Below are 19,828 nucleotides of genomic sequence, written 5' to 3'. Positions count from 1 at the left end.
AAAAAAAAAAAGATTCTTTACCACGTCTCCCGCATTCACAGGAAGGCTATCTCACATGTGGAAAATGGTTTTTACACATCAGGTGTTTCCCTGTGGCGATAGCACCGATTCTATATCGAGCAAGCGAGCTGCTGCAGGTTTCATTAATGAAACACTGAGCACTTGTGTGACAGGATTCAGAACATAATATGCAGTGAACAGATGCATTTCTAGCCATGGAATAAATTAATATAGGCACCATCACTCAAATACAAATCACCAAGGTCAACATGTATCAGAATGACAAGAGAATTATTTTCATTGCCCAAATACTTCAACTCTATTTCATCTCCTATTTGGTATTTGAGCCTTGTGATTTTCTAGCACCCAAACATTTGTTCAGTCTATTCGTTGTGCAGGGTTTTGTCGATGCAGCTGTAGCACACGCTCTGTTTGTACACTGCACACACAACATTGGTGGAAATCAGCCAGTGTGGACTCAGCTTGGCGTTGCACACACACAAATCAAACACAGGCTGTCACTTTGCGTTCACTTATTTGACTTTGACATGAGTGACTGTGTCTCAATCTCAAGAGGAGAGACAAACCTAATTGTGCTTTTGCCAAAAAACTTGAAAAGTGGGAAAAGCCACCCAAAATACAAAAAGTCAAGCTCCAGCTAACGAGACCATCAAATTGTAACAGACCCACTCAAGGTTCGACTCGTACACAAATCACCTTGACTAAGGTTAAGCCATTTCATTCATTTATATTTGCTGAATTAATTAACTCTGTGAATTTCCACCGTATCTGTTTTCGAATCAATTGGCACGTTATAATGGCTGACATTGGTCTGCCCTCCCAGCTGTTAACCGAACATCACGTAGCATCTTCTTATACATTCGACTATCATTAACTATGCTCAGTCAAGGTGAAATCAAATGTTTTAACAAAAATAAAGCAAAATAGGATTTGCATGTTTCCGCTGTGCAGTAGAATAAAAAAAAAAAGACTGGCAAGACTTTGAAATCAATCATTCAGCGTAACAAACTAAGCTAACCTAGAGGTGTCTTGTCAGAGTGAAAACCAACAAACAGTGACTTCATGTAACCTGTTGCCTAAATAGAGTTCTAGACTGATTGGCCCCGCCCACCTCAGGTATGCAGCTTTGTACAGGTGACACACATTCTCTCAATGAGCAGCATACCTGGATTCCAAACCCCCCAAAAATAAAAATCTAATAAAATGTGACCTTAAAAATGACCGTCTTTGCAGCTGGAATGATCAAATCAGTTAGTAGCTGTGAAAATATCACACATTTTGACCATTTTCAAATCATGCTGGTCTCGCTCGACCACACACTGTGCTAAAAGTGAACCAATAGAGTTGAACACCCTTTGAGTCAAACTTTTGAGAAGAGTGTGAATGAGACGTTTATATTTCAGGTTATGGATGAACTATCAAGTGTATGACAAGAGTCACTATATAAATGTTGAGCATGGGATCTCCGGGATACATCAATGCTTGTAAATATTTAATTCCGTGACAAGCCACACCACGGAAACAAATCGTTAACAGATTCGAACTAAATGGAAATATCGCCAAAGCTGATGCATTCATTTTTTTTTTTTAAATGCGACTTTTGGCATCAGAAGCTTCAGAATACGAATGTGTCTTATTTTTTACTTTTCTCAGTCTGCACTCAAATATTTTCGTTCAACATGACAAGTCATCAAAAGCAGCAACATCGCATCTTTCGAAGCTTTTATTCACTTAAATCGTCAAGTGTTAACGCGAGAACATAACATTTAGAATGTCCTTTGGTGGGATTGAAATACACTTTATTTATACTGTATGTAAACTGATATTCTCTTTGATTGCAGCACATTGGAAACATAAAATAAAAATGACCCGTACAACTAAAAATAATCAAATAAATTGCAATGGGGTAGAAAAAGAAAAGAAAAAAAAAAGTCTGCATTTTGGGTGTCGTATAGATACGTTAAAGTTGCCTTTTTTTTTGTCACAGTTCAGCAAAAATACAAAAGGACTACATTACTTATTTTGTTAGCTCAGTTTTAGAAGAGAACCTGGAAATACACTGATGATTTTTCTATTCACTTGTAGCGTGGAAAACTATCCTTTGACCGAGATGAGAGCTCTAACACAAAAGAATCAGACAGCTTTAGTGGAGCTTATTAGAGGAGAAAATATGATGGGGAGAGCGGAGAGAGAGAAAGAGCGAGACGGAAAGAAAGAGGATTCTTACACATGTGCATCACCAACATTTGACAAAAAAAAAAAAAAAAGAATCCTTCAACCAACAAGGGTTTTACAGAGTAACATTCACAAAAGCACAGGTCAGTGGCAGCATGGCAAGGAAAAGGAGCATGAGCTTGAAAGTAGCAGTCTGCACGCATTTCTTTCCAATGGCAAAGAACCTGTTCTCCATTTGGGCTCCCCCACAGACATTATATTGAACAGAGCGAGGGAAATATTTCTTTGATTGGTCTTTTTCGACAGTCCGGCCGACATTGAGATTACAGGGGGCGTCCCAGCGGGGTCTCGGTCAGCTCGAGCGAGTCAATGGGCTGCAGCCGTTGTTGCCGTGGCAATAACAGAGGACGTCATCTCCAGTTATTCGCTCCAACTGGAGGGAGCTTAAGCACCTGTATGGCTTAGAGGAAAGATGACGGGTGGGGCGGAAAGGGTGAGGGGTGGGGGGGCTCATTGTCCATTGCACTTTTTTTTTTGTTAAATCATCTTGCGTTTTTTTTAATTTTTTTTTTACAAGTATACATTTGATTTTGTTTTTTTTGTATATATTCTTTGATATTGAATGGAAATAAAAGATGTTTTTGCACTCGTTAGTCTGGCACATTCCTTTTCACATCAGTGTCCGCTGAGGCTGCTCAAAGAAGAAGCTGGTACAGTACAGTCCACAAAGCTCATGATTGTTCTGCTTGAATGGTTGCCGGTTATTCGAAAGAGGGATGGGTCGGTGGGGTGAAGGCTATGTGTGTGTGTGTTGCGGTTTAATGGCTCCCACTAGGTCTCTTTAGAGAAGCGCCAAGCCCAGAAGAAGCAGAGGCAGCAACCCGAAGGAGGAAGGAGGCCTCAGGGGGGGCTGGTCTGAACTGGGACCTCGACAACCCCCCAGTTCCGTCTCGCAGCGCGGCTTCTCGCACAGCAGGCCGCTGTAGGCTGAGGGACAGTTGCAGCGGATGTTGCCGATGCACACGCCGCCGTTTTGGCAGCGCATGAGCTCGTTGTCGCACACCCGAGCTGTGATGGAGCCGATGAAAAAAACACAACAATAAGTCTATTAGAACATTTTTATAACTTCAAGGTCAGTGTGAGGAATAAAGAGCCTATTATCATGGTAAGGCCTCAGCTTCAAAAAGCATCAAATTGCATTGATTTCATAGAATTGAATCTTTCATCTCAGTTTTCCATTGGGAGCGTTTGAAAATTGAATGATGTTAAAGGGAATTCTGACAGAAGCACGTTTGGGTTTCCGAATTTGATTTCATCTCGCTAAAATTATTTAACCTATTGCAAAATATAGTTCTAATGAGTAAAACACTTGGAATCAACAATAATGACTATCAAAATATTACTTCATCCAAACTTAAAATACATAAATGCAAATTAAATGGCAACCAAAGACAATAACATTTCAAAATGTCAATATTTGTCAATTGAATTCCACTTCAAAATAAGAAAACCCTCAAGGTTAACTCAATTCTTTATACACCGTTAATTAGTTTTTAAACTTAACAGATACAAACCATTAGGGAGGATCAGAGTGCATAACTTCCTGCTTGCCAAATAATGAGCTCACGTCTCTCCTTGTTAGGTACAAATCCTCATCGAGATTTCTGTACTTCAAACTAAAGCTCCCTTTTGCCACTTATACTTCATAAATGGTTAAAGAGCATCACGACTGCGGGATCATTAAAAAGAGATAAAAGATTAAGCTTGCTAAATAGTGCACCAATTATTTTTGATGCTTGGTCATTAATAATCTTATAACTGGACGGTAAATCATTGATATATTTTAAAGCAACTCCATCATTGGTCCCTGAATGAAAGTCAAGGATTTTAGTGTTTTTCGCTATTGTGCAACAATTTCCACTTGTGCACATTATTAATTTCCAGCGTAAACAAAGCAGTTACCCCCACCCCCAAATCCTTTGAGGCCTCCCCCTCCACCTCCAAACAGCAGCTACTTTAGACAAAGTGAACATCAGGTTGAAAATTGGTGTATATTTAGAGCTAGGACAGCGAGGCCACTATATTCCCGCCGGAGGCAAGCTGTCAAGCAAGCTGCAGGCAAACAAAAGCAAGGCTGCGCAAACTAATAAACCAACAGAGACAAATAAACAATGATAAACACAGGAGACACTTGGACCAATTTCCCCTTCCTTTTTTTTTTTCCCCCTCCGTGAGTGGAAAACAATATGGTAAGCCATCTATGAACTGGATGGGACATAAATATCACGACAACAAATATCAGGGGCTCTCAGCTGGATGCATGCAGACTCCCGGGAGGAGTCAAATTGAGCTTTGATGGGAAGCGTGCAAAGAAATATAGACTTGGATTTGGTCATGTCTGGCTGCCATGTTATTCACCATACAAAACACAAAAAAACAAGACGATATATTTACACGTGATCTTGTTACTAAATAAGCTAACAGTTAGCCTAGCATTTTTTGCAGTCATGAGGTGTCTCACATGAGAAAAAATGCTCAAGATGTTAAAAACATGTACACTGTGTACCCTGCTTTGGTGACAAATGAAACAAAAAAATGAAAAAGGAAAAGCCAGTGAGATGTATTCATTAAAAAAGGGCGTTTCCTCGAAAATAGCTGAGATACGATCAGGACGCAGGGGAGACTTCTTTAATTAGATCATGACCTTTTATCTTGTCCCTGCTCCTCCGAGCAAAAGTCTGCTCCTTCCGAGAATATTCGCAGCAGCTTCCATTCCTGCTGTGCCACATCAAAAAAAAAAAAAACGGACCTGACAAGAGCAAACTGAACTGATATGGAATATTTTTCTCGGCTTTAAAAAGCTGGCTAGGTTCAACCTGGTGGAAATATCTGACCTGTATTCATGCCAAATCATTATTGGGTTTTGTTTTAGACCCAATTTATGACCTCATAGAAGAAAAAAGAAAATCTGCATGAACACAGGTAGTAAATAATAAGATCCGGCACGTTTACTTTTGATGAGAGAAAATATTTGGAGACTGATGAAGTAGGCATGTCTGCCAGGAACCGAGATGTGTTTGGTGAGAGATTTCAGATTTAATTGCATTCCTCGGTCTGCATACAAATGGAGACTTGACCATGCAAGCAACTCCTTTGGAAGCTGAGAATATAATAGGAAGGTCAAAACTTTTTGTAAGCAGTACAGAAGTCGATGTCAACTACTACATTGAATAAAAGTATTGCCGTATAAAACAATCGGGAATTTATTCATTGACGTAATCGGAAAACGACCTGTATGGTCATCTAGAGTTGTTAGCTTTGGATGACATTGTCTGCTGTTGTGGACTAACAAAGAGGTGATGGATACTCAAACAGATTCCAGGCGGCTTGTCAAGCCGTCACTATTGACTCAGCTTTCATGTTGCTGCCGTGTTGCACGGCTGAATAAGCACGTTGCATTTCCCCGTCCCCAGATTTGAGCTATTCTACACAAGCATGGACCTGCTTATGTGGAGTAAGAATTTTTGACATTCAAATATTCTAAATACTGTATTTTCCGCACTATAAGGCGCACCAGACTATAAAGCGCACCTTCAATGAATGGCCCATTTGAAAACTTTGTCCATATATAAGGTGCACCGGATTATAAGGCGCATAGAATAAATAACTCAACGTTGCTCAAACGTTAATGCAATCACAATATAGTAACACTCGAAATAGTGAAAACAATAACAATATATCAATAACTCAACGTTGCTCAAACGTTAATATCACGCAACAGACAAAATAAACAGGTAAAGCTTACTTTAATAAATTAGACCTCATCCACGAATCCATATTGGTCCTTATATAAGGCGCACCGGATTATAAGGCGCACTTTTGAGAAAATTGGAGGTTTTTAGGTGCACCTTATCGTGCGGAAAATACGGTACCTTCAAAAATATTTGACCTACATTCTACCAATATGTTCAAAAAGCTACATTTCGGTTCGGTATTCTTTCCCGTAATGCCTGAATACACACACGTTTGTACATTTTCGTAATGGTTCTACTTACATTTGCAGCCATCGTCCCACATATAGCCAGGCAGACACTCGCGACACTTGGGCCCTGTAGTGCCCTCCTTACATATACAAAATCCTGTGCCATTACAGCGATCACTGACTGAGCCAAAGGGATTACATTTACACTCTGGAAAAAAAAAACACACACACACACACACAAGCTGGAGACAAGGTGCTTTGACATCACAGCACACCTTGAGATTTTTCACAAGCCAACTGTCTCAATTACGGGAAGAAAACGACTGATCTAGTCATCGGCGATAATAATGCTACCATTTCAATAGAAACACAGAATGAAAACAAACATTTTGCACATGCAGGTGTAAAATTACATTTATCAAAACAGGCAGAAGTGGAAGACATTGGAAGGAAATCAAGACAAATGTGTGGAATGACATTGATCACATTGAAATGGGCATTGTCGTAATAATAATAATAAGCCCCGCCCGCCTCCTTCCCAAACTGGGTTCACGCTCACCTTCCAGTTTTGCACTACAGCTGCTCAAAGTGACACCTAGAGTATTTTTTTTGAGGACTCCCACCCATCAACTTGCACATACATGCCAGGCAACAAAAAAAGAGGTGACTTTAAGTGACGCAGGGAGGCGTGAAGGTCAGCATCCAGAGCTGGGATGCCAAGTCGGCACAAGGTAAATTGTCAGCGGCTCTTAATGCCTCGTGATGGGTTCCAGCTGCTGCTCCTGAGGCCTTTTCATATATTTGACATCAAGTCATATAGCACATCTGACTTCTTTGTTTCCTCGGAAGTGTCGCGGCCTGTCATGTGTCACTCCCCACTTTCCCTTAGGGCTCACAAATGCACCTGGCACTATGGATGTTGAAAGATGGCGAAATGTAACTTTTGCCATGGGGGACTATGCCGAATATGTTCACACATTTTATACTGAGAAAAAACAGGCAAGTCAAAGTGTTTGTGCAAAGGTCAGTGCCAGATTGAAATGGCTTGTAAGTGACAATTACAACTAAAAAAAAAGCTACATTGGGATTAATTGTGTGGCAGGAATATTATGATTACAGTTGCTTTGTTCACAAATGATCCAGCTATTTAAAGTCATAGCAAACTGAGTGTATTTAACTTGTCACCAAAAAATAGATGAAGAGTATTACTGAATAACAAAGAAATGTTGAAATCTATATTTAGGCCACATGCAGAAAAAAAATGCTCCCAAAAACACGACATGAATTAGGCCTGTTTTTCTTTGCCTGGAAATACGGCTTTCGTCAAGGTGACGGGAAACATAAACGATTTCAGAAATCTGCCATTTCTTTTTTTTTTTGCACAAAACCTTCAGGCGTGTGCTCGAGACGAAGGTGGCTGAACTTGAGCCTTCCCCTTTCAGCCCTTTTCAACACGAAGCGTGTATCCAGAAGAGGATTAAAGTTTCGGAATAGCTCAGCCTGGGCACAGAGCTGATTCCAATTTTTAAAAAAAATGGTATGTGGGGTGACCTGAAGGGGGCTTTACATGGAAGATGCCTCAAAATCTAACAGGTTTAAGGTGGCTTTGCAAACATTGCTGATTTATGACGCCGCGTAAATGGGTCTTTGCACTTTAGCGATGGGTCACCAATCCATCCAAAGTAACAGTCTGTGGTTTCTGCCCAAAATGACGTTAGTCGAGACATGTAAATCAATGACGTTAATGAAAGTGTTATATTAGAAACGGCAAAAGATGAGGAGAACAGAATGATGGTTAATAAAAGGTTGATGAAGGCGGATTAGTCTGAGTGAGGACAGTTTGTAGGAAATCAGAGGCGGGAAGGGAAGCGAAGGGGCGACTAACCTATGCAAACATTTTCATCATCCAGTTCTGCCGAAGCATTGCGATAGAAGCCCAGCTTGCATAGCTGGCAGTGCTGCCCCCTAGTGTTGTGCTTACAGCTCACGCAAATGACCGTGTTTAGCAGCTCGATGTAGCTGCACCGGTTGGAGTGGCCGAAGCATTCGCAGTCTTGCAAAGATGGCGGATGTGTGTAGAGAAGGGAGACAGAAATGTGGTAGAGAATGTTTTGCTCTGTTGCTTTAGGCGCTACGGCGGTCGGGTTAGCACGAATTTGGTGCCGCGGCATGCCAGGTTAACAATGGCGACTCAAGGGCGGAGACGTTTGTGACATAATGAGAAGGAGGAGGTCATGATTAGCGCAGCCATGACAAAAGCACAGTGTTAGTAGAATCACAACACATCACAAGACGAGGCGAGGCGGGGGACGGTCATGAGAGCACAGAGATACCATCACGTTAAGATCACCGCACAGCGTAGGGCAGGTCAAACCATGAAGGGATTTGAATTCAGGGAGCACCACCGCGGGACTTTAGACATGGCCTGTCTAAATACAATTTCATGGTTGTTCTGATTTGAAGTGACGGGAAAGAGGATGAGATGAAACTGGTTTTGGAAGTAACGTTTCCCCAACAAATCGAAAAAAAAAAAACCTTGTCCGATATATATATATCGGACAAGTTTTTTTTTTTATATATATATATATATATTATATAAGTACCGTATTTTCCGGACTGAAGACTATGAATCATGAATCAAAAAGGCTATGGATCGTATTTTGTGATTATAAAGTAATTTGTTGCGTCCTGAAGTGAAATAAAAAGATTAAAATGGAGAATGATTTGATTTGGATAAAAATCGGACATGATGCATTTAATGGTGCGCCTTATAGTCTGGTGCGCCTTATATAAGGACAAAGTTTTCAAATGGGCCATCAATGAAGGCTTATAGTCCGGTGCGCTTATAGTCCGGAAAATACGGTATGTATATACAATATATTTTTTGCAGTCATTTCTGCGTCCTATCATCCCTGTCCTGAAAGGTTGCAGGATGGCAGGTTTTGAAGCCTCACTTCAACTCTACTCTGAGCAATAAGACTGGCTGGCTGAATGACCAGTGACACGGCGTGTCACCATTGAGACAGATGTGACCTCTTAAACCTCTCCACCGCTAACCACTTGGAAGGAAAACCCAGAGAGGGAACGGTGAGATTGGGGCTTTTTGTCCGAGGGATTGTGGTTATTAAGGATGAGTATTGAGGTCAATTCTCCCTGCCCACTTACTAACATCCTGACAAGGCTTGACAATGAAGGAGCGCCCGTGTAGTCCACTGCACAACCATGTACAAGATTTAAGTATTACCACTTATTCTCACAGGTTTTTATAACAAGACAAGCGGAATGTTCTAAAAACGGGCTGCGGTTGTAAAAAAGTGTTGATCATTGAATAAGAAATCGGAGTTTCCATCAGGGGGGGTAATTCCTACCTCGTTTGCGGTTTGCAACGTGGACTGAAGGGGCAGTGGACAATGCAACTTGTGGAGCTACTAGAAACAAACAAACAAAAAAAAAAAAGCATAAAGAAAAACAACATGACAATGCAATCAAACATAAATGTCGGATAATTAAGAACATGGAGCATCCGGCTTGAAAAGAAAAAAAAAAGCAGGTCGTAAAAAGATGAATGATGGCTCGGGAAAAGGTGAAGCTAGGCCGCATGTGGCGGCAACTGTGACAAAGAATCATTCCGCGATTATTCTTTCATGCTTCGTTTACGAAACAAGTGTTTTGTATGACGTGCGCACGTGCTTCCCCACACACAAACTACTCCTCCACCTCACTGGAGGCCAGCCAAGAACGTTCCACTCCAAATATGACCGCATCCTTCTCCCAATCGTGCTTACAGTCACCGAACAAACAGTCGCTAAAGGAAATCTGCATCTGGCGTGACATAAGCCCTCGACGCTTTTCTGCAGCAGTGTTGCGCACGAGTTGTTTGCGCATCATATCTGCATGATGGATTCAAAGCGAGATGAGCCCCTAACATCAATATGCACAAAACCACTGAGGAACACACTTCTCTTCCCGACGCGCTCCGATGGGACGGAGAATTCGTGGATCCTCTGAATAAAAGCAGCGGAATGCACACAATGTGTGTCCAAGGGTAGTCAAAGATAGCGTGCACTCTCAAATCATAACAGTGAGCTTTCTCGTGACGAGTCAACTTGAGTTAAGCCTGAGCATCTTTGGGACGTAAAAAGGGGGTCATCCGCTATATTCAAGTATAACTATCTTGAAAAGGCCTTATTTGGAAGTACAGGATTTATGTGAAAGCAAAAAGAGAATTGCATAATCTGAAATGCCTACCTTCTTTTCGGTTAGCGACACCTAGGGACGAGACATTCGGCCGAACTGCGTGCAATTGAGAGAAACCATCAGTTATTCATGTGTTGATGCACTTAACAGATAGTCTATAGGGAAGGTGGGGGCGGAGGGGGTGGGGGGGCTATGTGGTAGCGAACACACACAACTGGAGACACGCACATGTCTGGCATGAACCGGTTAAATTGGGAGGGGGGCAGCAGATGTAATGTGGCATAGCTTGACATGGACGAGCAACGCCGAGCATCGCCTTGGAGGACGTCGTATGTCATTTTTGTGCTGTGTATGATGATGGCAATGATGAAAATAAATGACAAAACAACAAGAAAAACAACCTTTCTAAAAAAAATAAAATAAAAAAAACTCTCACATTTGAGTCATGGCTTATGCGAGCGACTTAACTATTAATGGCAAGCCGAGACGTTCGGGGGCATTTTGTTTAATTCATCACATTGACTATGTGATCAATATCTAATTACAGTGTATTTCTGGTGGAGGAATAACAATGAATAAATAATGGCAGGTGTTGGGATTTGGAATGACGGACTGCTGCGGGAAGCAGAACCTGGGTCGGTATTTCCGGGTCAGGGAAATACGCTCCTTCCTGGAAATGGAAAGGACTCAAGCGACACATTGGTTGTCCTATACCTCATGCACCTTCCCGTAGTTAACACCAAGGTGATGAATGTAAAAAAAAAAAAAAAAAGGCAACAAAGAGTGTGACCTCTGTTCTTTAACCAAAGAACACTTTTCAAGGTGAATAATACATCAGCTCGGAGGCTCGGAACACCATGACAATCACCCCCGACGTCTGCATTTATTGATTTAAGAAAGACAAAAGACTCTCGTCCCATCTCATCCTTTTTTTTTGGCCCCTCCCCATTACTTCTCCTTCCCAAAAATGATTGATCTTGCATTTGGAATCAGGCACTGATTGCAAATTCACCCTCTGGTGGCCTCAACCCCCAAAAAACGTCTTGTTGATACTTTACAAAACAATTCCACACATCTTTTTTTGTCTGGTTAATATCCTCAAGGACAGCAAAACTTCTCTCATCCTCTTTAGTCATTTAATATTCCAACTCGTGTTGTTTGCACAGCCTCATCGCCTTGCACGCATGGAGTCGGAGTAGTTTTACTGTGTAAGGCGAGTGTCGAGCATGCACACCCTGTGTTAAGCTTCGGGTCTCATGCATTGCGGCCCATGTGTTTGGAGTGTGAGAGAACACACACATTTAACTCGAGTCAAGCCATGCACGTCACAGAGAGGGAGCAAAATATACCACAAGGTGATAAAGAAGTGGCGGGAAATTGGTTGGTCTCATTTGCCACGTGTCCACTTCTGACTAGCACGTTGACCGCTTTCCTCTTAATCCTGATTAAAAGCCACCTGAGGACAATCTGGTTACACACCACGGCTCGCACGACACGCCGTAGGACGCTCGGCCAATACTGGTGCATAAGACATCATTTCAGCTAGCTTTCTTTCATCTCGCCAATTTGAATCCGACATGTATCGGTCAACAGTCTGCCGGTAATATTTTCTGCAATAAAAGGCTGTGGATGCACTTTGACTTTGTGTTTAATACGATCCAACTTTTTTCTGAGCTTCATGGTGATAATACCATGGCGAGGTGGCTCACAGCTTATATTAAAATAACCTTAAGCAACCTTATACTTCCAGAAAGGCCTCGGCACTTGAATAAAGCCGAGATGCACGTATGAGTGACGGTACAGACCCGAAAGTACGGCTTATCAGAAATGAACACTTGGCATCAATTTCAGAGACGTGCGGTGAAGGGTGGCACGGTAGGCAAAGCCAAGCATCCGGGCACTGTGAGAAGTGTTTTCGAGGCGGATTACTTACTAACTGGACCAATGTTATTAGGAATACCTGAAAGAAAGAAAAAAAAAGATCGGCATATGTTATATTGCACAACAGCCCGACTCGTATGAGTGGAAAAACTAATTCCGGTGGACACAATAGGGTCAGAAACAATACAAGCTTTTATCTTTTAAAGTTGAAAAAGATGTTTGAAGATGAGCTGCTTTGTTAAAAATACTCTTTTGTCAAAAGAACCCCAGACAGAATTCTCACGCATCGGCGGCACAACATATCGAATGTCACTGCAGATAAAAAAAAAAAAGTCAATGAGGACACGTCTCATCCTGCAGCCGGCTTGTCCGTCCGTCCGTCCCTGTGCCAGACGGCGACTGAGTATATAATGTAGTGTCTCATCACCATGGTGACAAGATCACTCTCACCTCAGGGTGCCGACTGGTTGTGCGTCTGTGGAATTGAGACGTCTGATTCTTCCACTTTCAATCATGTCACTATATTCATGTTCATTAAATGTATGGGCGGAAAATGACTCCGTCTGATCTTTGCCAGCCACACGTACTGGAAATTAGCAGCCGCACATGTGTGTTCCCTCTGAGATGTGAACTTTCAGGAAGCTACGCACGATGCACGGGGACGGAGGATAATGGATGTCGGACCCTCCGGGGGGTGGGCAGATGCGATCGAGGAGACGGGAAGGACAACGGCCAGGATGAGCTGAATTATAATTACCTTTATTGTGCTTAAGAGTGCACTTTTAGTAGTAGAGTGTCAAAAATAAAGAACACTGAAAATTAAAAAACAAAACTCTAATAAATAATGTGAAAGAATGGGCCAAAAATGGAAGAAAAATACCTTATAATAAAAATAAAAAAAATAAATGAATTAAAATCAAAATAAACCGTATAATACCATAATTAAGTCTCAACAATAAATGCTAACAAAGAACACTGAAAATTAAAAAAAACAAAAACTCAAATTAATAAATAATCACTGATGTGAAAGAATGTGCCACAAAAAAAAAAACTTTGTAGTTGTTTGCTCATCTTGTGACAGGCTATCTTCAGTGTTCCGACTTGTCTATTTGAGTTGTTGTTTTGTTCTTTTAAAAAAAAAAATCACTGTGGCTCTAAATACGGCCATGTTGACAAACTTATCGACTCAATCTTCATGTACTCAACGATGGATATCCTCATACCCGAGGAAGTGACAGACACTTGCTCTTCTTAGCGAGCATCACAAAACTCAAAGTTCACAGCTTGAGCAAAAAAAAAAGCAAGAGGGGGAGATGTGGGGGGGGGAAATAATCACGGGGGTTTATAGAGATAAAATATCTTCTGTCAACGTTCTACGACTGCTCTTTGCCTTTTGCGAGAAAATATGAGGAGTGTCGTAACGCTAAAGGAGCTGTTGATTGGAATGCCGTGATAAAGGCACAATACACTCAGTGGTGCTCTAATATGCAATCATTCCTCTAATTGTGGCTTCCACTCTAATAGGGATGTGCACTTGAATAACCAAACACCTCAAATCTTCAAAAGTAGTCCGATAAAAACGTTCTATGAAATGCATGTATGGAAAATTTGGAGCAGCAATTATTCACAACCTGTGGGCCTTCAAACAAGTGTCGTACCCATTCCATTATTTTTTAATCACTGTCATTTCCTATCCCGTCCACGTGGTCTTGGCCTATTATTATAGAAAGGGTGGGGGGGGGGGGGCATGGCAGCAATCTAATTTTATTCTATCGCACAGGAAGAGCATTAGCGGCTCATGTTGACGGTGTGCTTCATTGATTTTTACGAGCTGTGTCGGGATCACGGATGCAAGTCGCTGAACATGATCTGTGAAGGGCGTCCGATTCACTGCAAATGATCTATGAGCATGTGGGGTCAGTAGCCCATGCACACGCACACACACACACACACACACATACACACCCGCATTAAGGAGACTGAGTCATGAGTGGTAACGTCAAGTGATTTTACAATAAATCTCTGTGCTTAGAAAAATGAATGCTTCACAGACTCTGCATATTTATCCAGTCATCCATGGGAGATCACCACTGTGACCTTAATAATAAATTCTATCAAGATTATAATAATAATTGTAGAGTGAGATTATAAATATTCAGCTTGTTGTGTTTGAATGGGATGAGCGAGCGCCTTCGTTCTGCAAATACAAATGATCAGCGACGACTCTTAAAAGGTTCCAGTCAAACGTGAATGTAATTCAAAATATTACTGCGCGGAAGTGATATCAGGAGGACTCTTTGCATAATGCTTGTTTGTGCTCACTGACAATGAGATTTATTTTACAACGACATTGGAAGATCCTGCGGGATTTGCTCCTACAGCTGAAATATGTACGGGAACATACTCACACTGTGCTGGAGAGATTAATCAAAATATTTGGTGTGTGTGTGTGTGTGTGTGTGTAGGGATGTGTTAATGAGTGTGAGGCATTACACTGTACCGTATGCGCCAATAAGGTGTGTGCGTTTGGCCTCTCCGTCGGACTTAAAATAAAGCTGCAGCATCTGGTAGAGCATAATGAATATCGTGCATAATGCTGGCTCTTATTTTGACTGTAAAAAAATATTATGTTCTATCACCCTGGCACCAGAACGTGGATGTTTTATTCAATGGAGAAAAAAAAATAATGAGCTATGAATTTTAGTTTTTATTAAATGAGATTTATGGGCTGGAATTTTTGACTTGCTAAGAGTTTACAAGAATCTGGAGAGACTAGTTTGAGAAGTGGCGGATGGACTACACGCGGTTCGCTTGTTTCTTGGCAACCCTCACATGAAAAGACAAGTTTTTCTTTGGGTTGTGATTTTTTTTTTGGTCACTTTTTAACCTCTATACTTTTGGCACAGATGTGTCATCGGGGGATGTGGAGTCATCAACGACTTGTCTCGGTCATGGTGTTCAGCCGATAACCAATTTATGTTTTCTACGTTATATATTTTTTTATTTGTGGTCAAATGTGCACCCAATCAACACATTTGCAAGTCAGAAAAACTCAGTCATGATTTTTAACAAGAGAACAGAGTCATTTTTCAACAGCTATAAATACAAATACATTTTAAAATTAAAATCAAATTGGCCTTTGGAGAAGGGTGTGTAGACTTTTTTTTTAATAAACACTGCATGCAGATTTTGCCTCAAATAAAAGATAAAAATGTGCTCAATCACATCCAGGGAATACACAATGCCGCTCTGTGCAGTGGTTATGAATGTGTGTTTGTGTGCCTGTGAATCAAAGGGTGTGTGACATTTTTTTTTTTAATAATGATCTGTCAATCTGGGCTCGTGGAAGGGCTATTTCACTCGCCCTTTTCCAAGTCTCATAACAGGGATCCCTTGGGAGGGAGAATAAGTCATTAGTCGGCGGCCAAGAGCCTCGGAGCGCCGGTGATGAATGCAGAAATCACACCAGATGCAATAAGGTGAAGGAGCCGGATAAAACCTGACTTTCAAACGAATATCGGCACGCTCAAGCATAGACATGGAGTTTATAGTTTGCTCTGATATATGAACGGCAATGTCTATGTGTGATCCTGTACATGGCTCAATTGATTAATGAATTACATGGCGGCGAGGCTTTTGGAGTATCTGATGAGCAAAATGAATAAAAAACACTAAAATAAAAAAAATAAATAAAAAAAGACAAAAAATTGAAACATTTGATGAGTAAAATGAATAGAATAGGTAATCAAAAAATAATCATTCGCATCTTATTTAACCGAATGGGCCCAACGATTGAGTCTGCAATTGAAACACGTTCCTGCGTGTTTGTCTCTTTGAAACTTCTCTAATTGTCTCTTGTTACCTTGAAGCAGTCAGACAAGTCATTGTCTCACTTTTCAAAATTCTTACCGTCAGAAGTCAAAGACGATGATGCGGGATGCTGCTAATTGGGTTTCAACTCTTGCCAGCTGTCTGTAGCCGAGCGTTTCTTTCAAACACCTGTCACATGACCTGTCACTATTACTAATCAAGTGTGTGTGTGTGTGTGTGTACTCACATATATTTGCAGTGCCTTTAGGGATGGGCAGGTAGGAGCCGGCGCTCCACGTTCTGCCTTGGTAGTTGCGCTTACAGCGGCCGCAATCGGGCCCGGTGGTGTTGTGCTCGCACTCGCAGCTAAGCTTCTCTTTGTCAAACACGCAGCTGTTGGCGTGAAGGTTGCACTTGCACCTGTCAAACAGTCGAGGGAGGGGATGAAAATGACAAACATGTTAACATGGGGGAAATTTCCACTTTTATAGAGTTGGACAACCCAGGTGGAGGCTCATTCGTCCTTGGCTCAAGGCGACGTAAAGCAGATAAAACGGTCTCCTCTCAAACTTCAAGAGGGATTCAAAGGAGGCAGGTGAGTCAGGGGGAAAAAAAAAAAAAAAAAAAGACAAACCTGGCTTCTTTATATCCCTTTCCCGTCTGTTCTCACTAAGGTTTAATTGTCCCGCAGGAGGATGCGTGGCGGTTGCAAGGTCACAGTCGATAGTTGAGGGATTTTGGAGCGGGGAGAAGGACAAAAGGCTGAGCAACACAAGGCCGGTGAAACAGACATGGGGAGAATAAAAAAAAAAAAACGAGGAGCTCGTAATTCTGAAAGGTAATGAATAGCTCAAAGTTAGCCAGCGGGCAGCGTGGAGCCACATCCACGCTCTACCGTGAGGGATTAATATGAGATGAGCTCTCAGAAGCATATTTCCAGGATGGAAGGAGGCAAGGAGGGAGGGAAAGACTCCCTTAAGGTGCACTAAATCCTCACTCACGCTACATTCACTTAACAATGGACTCGACAAATTCATTTTAGGCTGTCCCGAGAAGAGCGTCGAGGGGATATCATTACTTTGGTTAATTAATGACCTCCTTGTCATTCGGCTCGTGAGGTACTCACAGAAAACATTTTTTAAGATTCTGTACGCTTCTAACGGCAGCGTAAGATGCTTTAGTGCCAAATCTTGATTTTGAAATTCGAGATTGATTTTTCAAAGATATTCCATTGGTGCCCTTTTATTGAGCTTTGGAGGTGAACGCCATCTCTTGATTTGTTCCTCAGGCTGCCAGATGGAGACGTTCACGAAGGTGTTGAAGGGCCAGATGACACTTGATAGCCCCACAGTGGCCGTAGACGTCAGCGCGAGAACCTCCAGTGTCACCAAAGCTAAGCCTCAAGCCAGTCTGAGAATATTTCACTCCTAAAATGACAATGTGCTTTTATTTCAACAAGGTGGTCCGATGTACGAGAAGCTATCTGACGGAATGACCTTGAGGTGTTTGCATGTGATTTGTCAACAGCGGAAGAGATAATTGCGTGGCAGCAAAGGAAATCTACAAAAGATTATTTTCGTCTCCGTCGTTCTCTTCCCGAACACACACGCAGAGCTTCTTCGAAACAAAACACTTTTCCCCCTGTGACGCGTCGCTCGCAGCTGCTTTCTGTGTCCTGCGCCACATGTTACCTGGTAATTGCCTTCTCCGCCGCTTACTAGCAGCCTGCAGTGGTTTGTGGGTAGCAACAGCTCCCTCTGGGCTGGACCTAAGTCCTCAAACCTGCTGCAATGGCGTCCTTCTTTACCCAACCTTTCCTAAGTATTCAGAATTTTTTTTAACTCACTTATGTCATTTTTATGTAACTAACAAACCAACAGAGATAAAAAAAAATGACAATCCGGTGCAGTTCTCCATCACTACTACTAGAAACGTTGAATTTTTGATACCTGAGTGTTTATTTTTTTATGATACAGGTGAGTCAGCCGACAGCTGCTGAATTGACTAGACGTTTTTGGAAGCAAAGGCGCACACAGAGTTGCAAGAGCTGTCGGGGATGAATTCAAAATTCAATTGACTATTCACATGACAATCTCGGTCGACTAGTTATAGATTTTTTTAAAAACTTTCTAGAACTTTTATATGTTAAAAAATAATACGAGCATCAATCAAAACCACAGACTTCCCAAATGTATGGAGTCGGACATGCTACCTAAACAGGAGTCAATCAGGAGGTGTTTACAACCTGTGACGTGCTAAAGAAGATCAATATAATCAATATGTTGACCTCACTGATAAAGACTATTGGCCGAGCATCAAGCGCCGAGAATCCACTGGAAGAAAGTACCGAAGCAAAGTCGTGTTCCCGTTAATACTGATCTCCGGACCAGACATTTCCCATGGCAACAGCCACCAGGGGCCAGAACCTGAGCTCGCCGCAGGGTCCGGAGAGTAGGTGTAATTGCAGAAAATGTTGGCAGTTTCCCAGATAGCAGAACTCTTCCCTTAACATCTCTCTCCTTTCTTAATCCCAGTGGGAGGTGCCGATGGAGCTGGTTTGTTTGCGCTTTGATAGACCAGCCGGAATCGGATGTTTTTTTTTTTTTGTTGAATGATAATAAAAACTCAAAGTTACCGTGTCTGGAGGATTTTTGCATTATACTTCAAGGTCACTTTTTGTTCTCGGTCAAAAGTAAAAAAATAATAATATCAATTTGTAGATGAAGCTGATCGGGTATTAAGCAATACATCAGCGTCGAGCTAAATGGTTTTACGGCGTTGAAACAGAGAAGCAAAGCCCGTTGCAAGAAATGAAATGAGCCATGTTAAGTGCACTTATCAGCCTTGTAAGCACAGCAATCCACTTTTATTGCTCTTTACTCTTATTTTAATCTTGTAGTGAGTACTAGGACTGACTGCTACCCGCCATTTTTCCTTTTCATATCTGACAACTGTGGAAAAATGGAAACAAAAATGAATTCTTCATTGTATTAAAACAAATATTTTGTCTTCCATATTGACCCTTGCCCAGGTTGTATGGCCATCGGGAGGCATTTTGCTTCAATAACTTACATCGGGTAGCTGAAGTTGCAAATGTCTGGAAAAACCAATACAACACTATTTCTTTGTCCAAATGTTCTTCCTTTTCTCTTTTGTTCGCGCTCGCTCTGCTTGAAGGCTAACTCACCGTCGGATAACCGTACATAATGAGCTTCTGCGTTCACCGGCTTTGTGCGAGAAGATAAGTCCGGATCGCTTTTCATGACTGAATGCGCCCATTATCGAGCAGTTTTTATTCATCAGACTGCGTCGTCTCCAGATCAAAATCAAATATCTCGCTTGGGAAAATCCGGATGTTAGCACATCAACTTTGTTGTCATGTGCGTGTGTTCGCATGAATTATGCAAAGAGAAACAGCATGATGATCTTTGGGCGGAGGCGGTCATAAACATGAATATAAAATTCTGCAAATTTACAATTATGTTTAGAAATTACTTAGGCCAGTTAAAGTCATTTACTTTTGCCATATATTTCCACTTGTTATTGATTCATCAGTAGGCCGTTGGTGTTGGGTCTTGGCGGGGCGGGGATGGGGGGGGGCGGGGGAGTGGTGGAACGCAGCGAGTGAAGGAGAGGTCAATGAGGGGATTAGTCATGAAACCCTGACAGCCGGGACCATTATGAGGATGGCTGCAGCCCACAAAGACGGGGACAAGACATGCCGAAAAAAGACCTCTCCATTAATGAAATGGGTCAGCGCAT

General features: G+C 41.8%; 1 protein-coding gene across 2 annotated transcripts in view; it reads right to left on the bottom strand.

Moving 5' to 3' along the window:
• Nucleotides 1–1,730: 1,730 nt before the first annotated feature.
• Nucleotides 1,731–19,828, bottom strand: part of ntng1a (netrin g1a) — a 92,717-nt gene continuing 74,619 nt past the window's right edge. The window contains exons 8-14 of one of the 2 annotated variants that reach the window (XM_037279352.1): nucleotides 16,314–16,486; nucleotides 12,309–12,335; nucleotides 10,427–10,471; nucleotides 9,547–9,606; nucleotides 8,064–8,231; nucleotides 6,252–6,386; nucleotides 1,731–3,264 (exon numbers count right to left, since the gene is read on the bottom strand). In XM_037279352.1, the coding sequence (XP_037135247.1) occupies nucleotides 3,038–3,264; nucleotides 6,252–6,386; nucleotides 8,064–8,231; nucleotides 9,547–9,606; nucleotides 10,427–10,471; nucleotides 12,309–12,335; nucleotides 16,314–16,486 (835 nt within the window). In that variant the 3' untranslated portion in view covers nucleotides 1,731–3,037. The remainder of the gene's footprint in view (nucleotides 3,265–6,251; nucleotides 6,387–8,063; nucleotides 8,232–9,546; nucleotides 9,607–10,426; nucleotides 10,472–12,308; nucleotides 12,336–16,313; nucleotides 16,487–19,828) is intronic. The other variant, XM_037279351.1, reaches the window with a different exon arrangement.

This window comes from Syngnathus acus, chromosome 20, assembly GCF_901709675.1.
Source record: "Syngnathus acus chromosome 20, fSynAcu1.2, whole genome shotgun sequence".
In the NCBI taxonomy this organism is placed as follows: domain Eukaryota; kingdom Metazoa; phylum Chordata; class Actinopteri; order Syngnathiformes; family Syngnathidae; genus Syngnathus; species Syngnathus acus.
The sequence above is the reverse complement of the archived record's forward strand: the minus strand, read 5'-3'. Positions and strand labels throughout refer to the sequence as shown.